The sequence below is a fragment of the Trachemys scripta genome, chromosome 13 (assembly GCF_013100865.1).
Source record: "Trachemys scripta elegans isolate TJP31775 chromosome 13, CAS_Tse_1.0, whole genome shotgun sequence".
NCBI lineage: Eukaryota > Metazoa > Chordata > Testudines > Emydidae > Trachemys > Trachemys scripta.
In genome coordinates, this window is record NC_048310.1 from 24072012 (window position 1) to 24082317 (window position 10306).

The following is a 10306-nucleotide window of genomic DNA, read 5'->3' on the forward strand; positions in this document are numbered from 1 at the left end:
ACATCGAAATCCAAAGATTGTACCTTAGCTGCAATTAGGAGATATCTCTCACCATCCAGCTTACGGATTTTTCCTTGTAGTGGGCCTGGAAGGTACAAAGTGTGTGGGGGTCCATTTGTGGAAATTCAGTTTGTGTTGCTCTTGATGTATGCCCTGCACCCAAAGGCCACAGTAATGGGTTGCATTAAAATTATTAACATGTTTTAACTAGGCTTGACAAACTGCTTATCAGAAGAGACTTGCTTTTTGTGCCAGTGTCTGAGAACCTCTCAATACTGCATCAGAATAGACAAAAATGTAATTACAGGATGAAATTTAGGAGAAATGTAATTTCTCTTTGCAGTTCAATTTCATCTTCAGATTTCAAATTTCTTTTCTAGGTCTTGATTTTATCCGAGTTGAAGGGTTTGTTTTTTCTCATGTAGCTGATGAAGGGATGATAAATGCCTGTGCAGGTGATCTGCTAAGATACCGAAAACAAATTGGAGCACAGCATGTTCAAATTTTTGCCGATATTAAAAAGAAACACAGGTAAATATGAGCACTGTTTACTGATCTGATGTTCATTTTACATTCATCTTATTAATTGCTCAGAAAGTGAATATTGGGAGAACTTTACTGCTCACACGGTTTTGCAAAACTATTAAACTTGCACCTATAAACTGCAGCTTTCTGTGTCTGTGGAATTTGCAGTTGTTTAATTTTCAGAATTTGTAAATGTCTTATGTGTGACATAAGGTGATGCTTTATATCAGTTAGATGTATCTCCTTATTATGTTTACAAATAAATCATGTTTCATGAGGTTAAGCATCTAAAATGGCTATTTCAAGTTATATGGGTGGCTACCAAATGTGACACATACGAATCATGAGATTTTTGCCACATTAAAAGCTCTTATCCCTTCCCCTCCCTCTAATATTGGTTTCTTCAATTTTAAATCAATGCTGTATGTGGATATGGAGTATGTTTTATGATTATCAGACAGCAGCATCTTATGACAGCTATGTGAATTCCAGCTGACATTTCATCACAATTGTCACACAGTCCTTTCCGTTATTAGATGTTTCTTTGAATTTTATTTCAGAAAAAGAGAGAACCAAAAAGCTGCGAATTGCACGTATCAAGTAACTTGAATTCAAGAAAGATGTTTGTCTAGAGTGTGGGAAAAGTCATGGAAATAACTAGGTTTTGGACATATTTAATATCTGATTTTTAAAAAAGAAACATTTCATTATAGCTTCATTTCTGCATATTCTGAACATCCACGCAGTGATGTTTCTTCTTCTCCTGAGAAGTCCCAGAACGTGGTACTTTGTGCACATATTCTCATCTTTGTCATATGAGATACTGATAATTAGAATGTACACTTAGCTGTTCATCGGCTGATGCAATGTGGTGTTTGTTATTTGCTTAGTTAATAGTGGAAAGGAGAATGTCATCTAACCAGTTTATGGGAAACAAATATTCACAGGATTATTGAACTAAAGGGCAGGGGTTAAAGGGCTGTGGTGTTTTCCTTAACAACAACAACAACAACAAAATGCCTGGCACCAAGAATTAGCAGTATCCAATTCTCTAACTTGACAAACTGTTTCCCAGGTTATCCTCTGTTTCTAGCTTCAGGGATTTCAGTTTCCTTTCACTCTGTTTTTTCCCTCCATATTTTTATATATGCACAATCTCATCAAGGCCCTGCCATCACAATGACTTTCCTCTGGCTGCAAAAAAAAGATTGATATTCTTTTTTTAGCACAGTCACACTACTGGAGAGGGTCATGGCAGAGTGAATATGCCAGAAGAGGCACTGCCTCTCAATATTAGTGAAGCAAGTTCCATCTGTTCCATTCCCAGATCTGGTTGGCCCAAAAAGAAAGACACTAGTCCCAGGACTACTGGTCTTTTGTGGTTAGTACCCTGTTATGGTAGTACAGAGCATCAGGTTACTGTATAATACTGTCTTTCGTAACTATCATATTTCCTGATTCTATTGTAGAAAAGATAAGGGGAAATTATAAATGTAAACGTTGATGTTTCAAAGGCTAAAACTTTCTCAAATTTTTGAAGCTGTCTAAAGCTGAAGTTGCTGTAGATAGATGTAGGTTTTGGAAAAAGAGGCTAGCTTACACATTTTACCGACAGTTACTGCTTAAATTTGAATGGCACATCTTTGGATGCATGAAGCAAATACCGTTTGAAGATGATAGTTGCTCTCATTTTTTCTCCAAAGACAAATATCCAGGATATAGTGCTTGCTAATGACTGAAAGTTAGTACTTTTTGTTGGCCTTTATTTAATGAGATGATGCTCTTAGTCCAGTTCCTAGAGGACAAGGACCTGATTTACAGAAGAGCCGAGCACCTACAACTCCACTTGAAATCAGAGTTCAGCATCTATGAAAATTAGGTGCTCAGTACAAAAGCTGCCAGCTCAGTTGGTACTCCGGGGTGACAGTCTAGCACATTTAGCAGTCACCGTGTAGACAGGGTGAGACCCAGACAAAGAGACAAGTGGGTTATGGGGTCTAGGATGGCCAAACTTTTTTTTTCTTCCTCACATTGTGTTTTTAATTTCAACTGTAAAAAGGGGCACTTAACACTCAAAAAGCCAGTCTTCAATTGTTCTGACAATAGGGAACTGAAATACATTCATGAGTTGTAAGAAAAGCAGTCTAACATTAAACAAGGTGGATAGCAAGTATGTATGCTGAAAGTAACAGCAGGTTATGTTTCTGCTCTTTACAGCGCTCACGCTCTGACAGCAGATGTCAGTATATCAGAGACTGCTAAGGCTGCTGAGTTCTTCCTTGCTGATGGGATTGTATTGACTGGAACAGCTACTGGAATGCAGGCAGATCCTAAAGAATTGAAAGGTGAGAGCTGTCACACGAAGGTCGGGCAACAACCAGTGAATCATTTTCTGGATTAATATAGAGAGAAATCTATACGTTCTCTGTTCTAAAAACAGAGAAGCTTTCTTTCACTGTAGAGTTTGATTTGGTCTAGCACAAACCATAGTGATTTGGGTTCTGGTTGGATGTACAGTAGCATGTTTAGAAAAACAATTTTTAAAGCGTAAAAGTTAAAATTATTGTAAGTATTGGGAAAATATGCTTGGTAAAATTAAGTGTTACTCATATTGGCATCTTGTAAGAAAAGGAAGGCTCAATTACTACATGATTTTAATTTAAGAATGAGATTCTCCATAGCCTTTTTTTAAAAAAAAAGGCTAATGACTAGGCTAACTAAAAATACTTAACTATTAATATGGAAAGAATATTTATAATTGGATTTCTCATTGTGAAACTGATATTCCAGCAGGAAGACAGGAATCTGCTGAGATTAAGGGCTTGGCTACACTTGCAAGTTACAGCGCATTAAAGGAGCCCTGGTTGCACTAGCTACTATCCATTCACACTGGCAAGGCACGTAGAGCACTCTGACTCCACGGCTAAAGCGCTCCTGGTACTCCACCTCGGCGAGTAGAATAATGTTTGATGCGCCCCTGCTGGACCGCCCCAGCATCAGTGTGAGCAAGGTGTTGCATTACTGCGCTCTGATCAGCCTCCGGAAACATCTCATAATCCCCTTAAGTCAAGTTTTGGATATGCCCTTTGAAAGCTCCATTTGACAGCTGGCATGCTTATCTGCTCCGAGACAAAGTAACCATTACTGTGGAATGCTGTATGTGACAGAGAGAGGCTGGGGGGAGGGGGAGGTCTGCTGCTGTTTGAACTTACAAGACAGCATGCTGACATGCTCTCATCCCCCCAAAGCCCACTCTCTCTCCCCCCCCACATACACACAACACACTCCCTGTCACACTCCACCCCCCCTGCCCCATTTGAAAAGCATGTTGCAGCCACTTGCATGTTGGGATAGCTACCACAATTTATTGCTCTTTGTGGCAGTTGCAAGGGCGGCTAATGTGGCCACACCAGTGCGCTGGCAGCTGTCAGTGTGGACAGACTACAGCACTTTCCCTATTGCGCTCTATGAAGACTGGTTTATCAAAGCACTCTACATCTGCAAGTGTAGCCATGCCCTTAGACATTTCAGTGCAGTAATACTAGGGGAAGTGTAGCCTTTAAGATTTGAAAAAGAATTCTCTTTCACTGATAAATGGAAAAGTATGTGACATTTAAATTATTTTTAAATGGCGTATTTGTTTCTAAGGGAGAACAACTTGACCCATGAATTCTGACCTGTGTAGATATCCTATATGGTGCCTAATGTTACTATATTAGCACAGGCTGGAATTGTCTTCAACAAATTGGATTGCTCCTTTGTTGCAGTCGATTCTGCAAAGGACTGATATTCATGTAGATGAATGGCTTGAATCTGAGAAATGCTGAGCACCCGCAACTTTCATTTGAAATCAGCTCCCATCGACATGGCTGGTGTTCATAACCTCCCAGGATCAGGCTCTAAAAGTAATCATCATATGCTCAACCAAGACAGGGAACATTTTTAGCACCTTTTTAGCAAAAATTATTTGAAGAAACAAGAAGTCTGCTTTTATGGGTTCCATTCTTCCTGCTTTAAACATGGCTCTTTCTGGTCTAAAGACAGCCAGTCATTCATCCTTCCTTATTACAATTCTAAAGAAGAAAAGGCAGGTGAAAAACATACTACATGTTTTACATATTTAGCAGAGACCTGTGCATCAGACCACATTCAGAATGTTACATAGTTATTGGAAATTTCCAGTATTTATCCATATAATACAGGTTCAACACTATGTTGTTACAAGGCATATTAAACTGGGCAAAATAGGTTTTCATGTGTATATACAGAATTAAAACAAAGCCCTTGCCAAAGAATAGATGATAAATGACTACATTTTAGCCCACGATTAGGTAAACTGCAGTGGAAAGTTGGCCTTCTATGGAGATAGGCCTCTTAAAGTAATAGATTTTCTCAGTATTAAACAAAAATTGTTTCATGAAACAGAACCTTCTGAAAACAATGTGAATATAAAGCTTGACAGACCTAGCCTTTGTATCATCCACACCCTTAAATTAGTTTTTTGTTTCCCCCTTCTTCAATGGAAAAATCAAATGAGTCTCAAAAAGTCATAAAAACCAAAAGGCAAAATTCTGTTCTCTGATGTGTGCACATAGCTTCCCTTGACTTTGGTGGGTGCCAGTTCACGCATCAGAAAGCAGATTTTGTCCTGTAGTTTTTACCGTGGGATACCAACCAAGCCAAACTATGGATTCTAGGATTTGTGTACGTGTGCCAGTTTTATTCTCTTTCTGGGTCCAAAGAACAGAGACAAGAGAAATGACACAAAGTATACTCATTTGTGTGGCTTTCACTTTTTTGTCATGAATACAACAAACCTATTATCCTGGGTTTGTTTTGGTTGGATCACGCAGCTAAGTGCTGAGATTTTGTGACAGTGTGGCAATCCCTCATTTAAAAGGGTGGTAGTTTTGAATTGTTAATTGAGGAGGGACCTCTTGAAAAATCAGTATTCTAGGGTAGGAAATGACAGTTTAAGCACATTAGTGTTGGTAATCTCTCTAAAGGAATCAGACCTACAGTACACAAAGTTGAGTGTTGGTGTGAGTGAAGTTTTGCATTTCACAAGTTTCTGTGTTGTTAGAAGTACTGTGTTACAATGAAGACTTTAAGTGTAGACAAAATTGGACACCTTTCATCATGTTACAAAATGTATAATTTAAAACATTTTATGCCAACTTAAGCTTTGATCTGATCAGCTGTCTCTTGAAAGCAGAATTGAAAAGGGAGTTGAGATTTTGCCATATCCTTTTTCAGATTTGTTATGTAACAATACAGAAATGCGAGTGCCTTTCTCTGATGTATTGAATTGACTGTGATTTGAGGTAGGAAAGAAGGGTTTCTGTCAAACAAGGAAACTGTGTATAGGGACTAGAATTTTGTTTTTAGTTTGTGTTGATACCTTAATTTAAGCTGCCTAATGTGGTGATACTTTGCCATGACCAGCCCTGACCAAAAGTCCTTTCACATGATATCCTGAGGATCTCTCATGTATTAATCTCTGTAAATCTTTTATAGAGGACTACACATATGTTGCTTTTCCTCTGTTTATGAGTGCAGGCAAGCAGGCTCCTCTGAGGCAACTACCAGTCCATTCCACACAGCAGCTGGCAGGCATTGCTTGTACAGCCAGTGACTATTGGCCTCTCTGTAGTACCCAGCTACTTGGGTTCTACAAAGTACCTAAGCAGCACTGGTCTAGGAAGTGAGGGACCCAGAGTCCCCTGTGCTCTTGCACTCTGTCCCTGCCAGGCCATTAAGAAGCCTAGAATGCTGAGCATTTTATGTTGCACTTAATTTCTTAGCAGACTGTTTCCATTTGAGAATGTGTTTAACTTTCGGATAGGCAAAATTATATTATAAAAATGTCTATGGTGGGAGATTTGTCCAAGTCTAAATAGCTCAAGGTTTGCTTTTGGAGGATAGGTGCTTTCATCTTTAGATCTCCAGTCCATATCCAGTCCAGGTTGGAAGTGACTAAAAAGTTTTTACTATCTGATGACTGTTTGATGAACTGTGGGAAAATGAGTTAGTGGTCGTAGTCCAGTAACCACTGGACAAGTGCCCAGGTCACAAAAACCACCAGCATAGATAGTAATAATTTGTACTTTTGTTGGCATTGTTCACACTAGGGACATGGAGACCAATTTACCTTTCTGCACATAGGTGGTTCACTTATGTTGGGGTAGGAGCACATTGCTGCTGCCCGTGCTGTGCCTGTTCTATAGATAAAGAGAGGACTTCTGTCACTAATCTGCACCTTTTACAAGCACTAAGCATAATGATGAAAAAAAGCCCTTTGAATTCAAATAACTAAAATGTGTTACAGTGCAGCATATACCATAAACACAGTGGTGTGTATGGTACAATGATTATTGCATATGAAAAAAATGTTAAAGAAAAGTATTTGATCAAGTTATTGGGGCATTGTTTAGTTTTACACTGTTTGCCTTTATTTTAAAGCTATGAATTTTTGGCCTTTATTTCATGCAACTTGTGCATATCCTAGTTCAAAAGCTTTCATTATGCTTTGCAACTAAATGCTATTTCATCTGATTTTTATTAGACATGTATGCAGATATACTGTCCCAAGAAAGAGCACAGTGCCCTCTAATTATAGTATATTGAAGCAGAGGAATGTCTAAGTATAACTGTATAAACTTTGAGATCTTGTCACATAGAATACATAGTCACAAAATTATCTGAAAAAGTACAGTAGCTTGAGAAGAGTTGGCTTGAGAGTTACAAACAAGGTTTGAGTTTAGAGACAATTAACAAACATAATAATTAATGTTTAATTCTGCTACGCAGAAACATCATACTGTACTGATTCCCGTAATGCTGTTGCCTATTTAAAAAATAAAAAGTTAGAATTTGGGCAGTGGTATAGCACGAGTCTTATTAAACAACACCAAAATGTAAACCATTTGATATGGATCAACATTGTCTTACACTGTGTGAAAGTATCTGTTTAAAATAATTTGAGTGACTTTACACTCAATTTGGTAACCAAATGTAATGCCAAAGTGGGCAGTAGGGATGATGTATGTTTCCTATCCTGGCACTTTCTGGCTGGCCCCACCTTCTGCACCGGAAGGGACAGATCTGTGTGTGGAGGGTCTGTTTCACACACAGATTACAGCAGGATGCTTGGATCCTTTGTTATTTAAGGAAGCCTTTGAAATAGCACATTTCAGTTTTCATTGTCTTAGTCTTTGCTTCTTAGGGCTTCTCTCAGGCCCATATGTCAGCTTAGATATTCTACTCTTCCTGCATGATCAGTTTACTTATTGACGTAGTATAATTATATAGTGCCTGCAATGTGTCCTGTGCACTTTTGATAAAAACAAATACAGACTTGTGACCAAATTTTCCTGGGAGAGCAGTTGAATACTGCAACGCATATCTGTGAAAAGAATGTCATGTTAAATCTGTATTTGAGCCTAAGTAAAGCTGATATGGTACTCTTAATAGATAGGGCATTTTATAAATAAAATTCTGATTTTGTTTTTGTTGGGTAATATAGTAGAAAGCTAATGAATCTATTATTGTGAGCAGGACTCCTGTCAGGATATAAAATAGGCATGAAAAGGGCTATAGCCGGACTAATCTGATGTGTCTAATTCAGGGCAAGGGTTTGCTTAAAATTGTCTTCTGCTGTAGGATGGTCTTATTCTTCTGTGTTTACATTATGTGACAGATGGTGTTTGTTTTAGATGGAAGAATGCTAGCACATCTGATCTAGAGAAAGCTTCAGTAGCATTTGTATAGGTAGTTCTTCTCTTGGTGAAGCAGAATGGCAGTAAATAATTAGTCTTTCCTATAGCATCATTAACAAGTTACACTTCTTATGAAACTTTTAAGTAAACAGCATTTTCTTGCAGAGTTTTATACTTACGTGTGTATCCTTTCCCTTAGCTCCCTGATGCTTTAACCACCTATGCCAGCTTGTTATCACCAAGTAAAGCAATTTTTTATATGCCTGTAAAGGTCAGAAATAATGCTCAACACCATTTTCTTTGAGGAAGCAAATAGAGCATCCAGTCCTGCAAGGCACCGAGTCATTTTTGTGAGAACCAATTTGAAGTGAATGGTCATGAGGAAGTTCAGCACCTATTAAAATTGGGCCTTTATTTTTTCATAGCTAGATACTGACTTGTGCCTTTCAGAGACTCCTGTTAATCATCTGTCCTTTCTCCATAAAAGAAACTGAACATAATAATAAATTTGTGATCTGAACAACAAACTACTTTCTCTGGGCCTTGTATCGATTTCTGTCATATTTAAAAAAAAAAAAAAACAACCCAAAACCTCAGAATGCTTCAGTCTCACAGTGAACACAGTCACTTGAATAAATCTGAGGGAAATTCACCCTTGTGCACAGGGACTGCACAAGGGCTGAAGAGGGACTTCAGTGTTGCATAAGCCTTGTCTTCTGCCCAGGGGTGAATTTCACCATATGCAACCTGGTGAAGGTTCGACTTGTTAAGTGATGTGTTATTTCTAGATAAAATAATGTGCTGCTTTTATGTCCCACTGCCCTTTTAAAACAAAAACAATCTTTACTAGCACTGCCTTTGGCCTGCAAATGAAGTAGATGGAGTTTCCAAATAGTCCTCATGACCACTGTTTGCTTCCCTTCCCCTAAATTAGAAGATCAACCAGAGAGACTGTTCAGTTTTCCTTTCATGGGGAATAACACTGGTTTGTTGCCTCTTCCCTGAAGATCTTGTTCTAGTCGTTTGTATAGCATAAATTCAGCAAAGAGACCTGGTAGAAATATACACTGCTCTAACTACCATTATTGTGATTTAAACTGATAACTAAAGAATTGTAATGAACACAGCACTATTGAATAGCTCTGCCATTTTAATAATCTCACTGCCTCCACCCAAAAAACCCCCATCTGTGCTGACATAAATGGAAACAAGAATAATGTCATCTTCTTGTTGCTGTTACACTTTAATTACCATATAGAAAGATTTGTTTTTATTCTTTTCCTTTTGGAATGAAAGAGAAATTGATAACACAGTTAAGAATCCTTATTTTGATATTTAAGTAACTCCCATCAGAATAAATTCTGTCCCCACGACACTGGGTTCTGACTTGAGTGATCTGGGTTCTATTCTAGGTGCTATTGCAATATAAATGACCGCCTTTTTCTATGTGTTTGTACAGCACCTAGCAAAATGAGGCTCCGATCTCATTTGGATGCTAGGTACTGCTGTAAAAATATTAGTAACAAGGGAATCCAAGATGCAGAAGAATCATTATACTTCTGCTGTGCAAGGGAGCTCCCTCAAAAGCTCAGTTCAGCAGAGACTTCTTGGTAGGGTTGCCAACTGCCTAATCGCACAAACCCAAACACCTTTGCCTCGCCCCCCATCTTGCCCCTTCCCCGAGGGGGACCATGCCCCTCTCCTGCCTCTTCTCTGAGGTTCTGCCCCCACTCACTCCATCTCCCCTTCCTCTCTCTCCCCCACTTACTTTCACCAGGCTGGGGCAGGGGTTTGGGATGCGGGGTGTGGGTTGGGACAGGGGATTGGGATGTGGGAGGGGGTACAGGGTGCAATCTCTGGGAGGGAGTTTGGGTGCAGGAGGGAGTGCGGGCTCTGGGAGGGAGTTTGGGTGTGGGCTGGGGCAGGAGGTTGGGGTGCTGGAAGGGGTGAAGGGGGATGGCGCTTACCTCGGGTGGTTCCCGAAAGCAACCAGCATATCCCACTGCAGCGACTCCTAGGTGGGGGCAGCGTGCGGAGACACCCCCCCGATCTCCTCCCAGGAT

General features: G+C 39.4%; 1 protein-coding gene across 6 annotated transcripts in view; it reads left to right on the forward strand.

Moving 5' to 3' along the window:
- Positions 1–10306, forward strand: part of C13H19orf12 (chromosome 13 C19orf12 homolog) — a 112284-nt gene that overhangs the window by 27350 nt on the left and 74628 nt on the right. For 5 of the 6 annotated variants that reach the window (XM_034788933.1, XM_034788931.1, XM_034788930.1 and 2 more), the window contains 2 exons: positions 381–531; positions 2743–2870. In XM_034788933.1, coding sequence (XP_034644824.1) covers positions 381–531; positions 2743–2870 — 279 coding nt within the window. Of the gene's footprint in view, positions 1–380; positions 532–2742; positions 2871–10306 lie in introns of those variants that run through there. The other variant, XM_034788935.1, reaches the window with a different exon arrangement.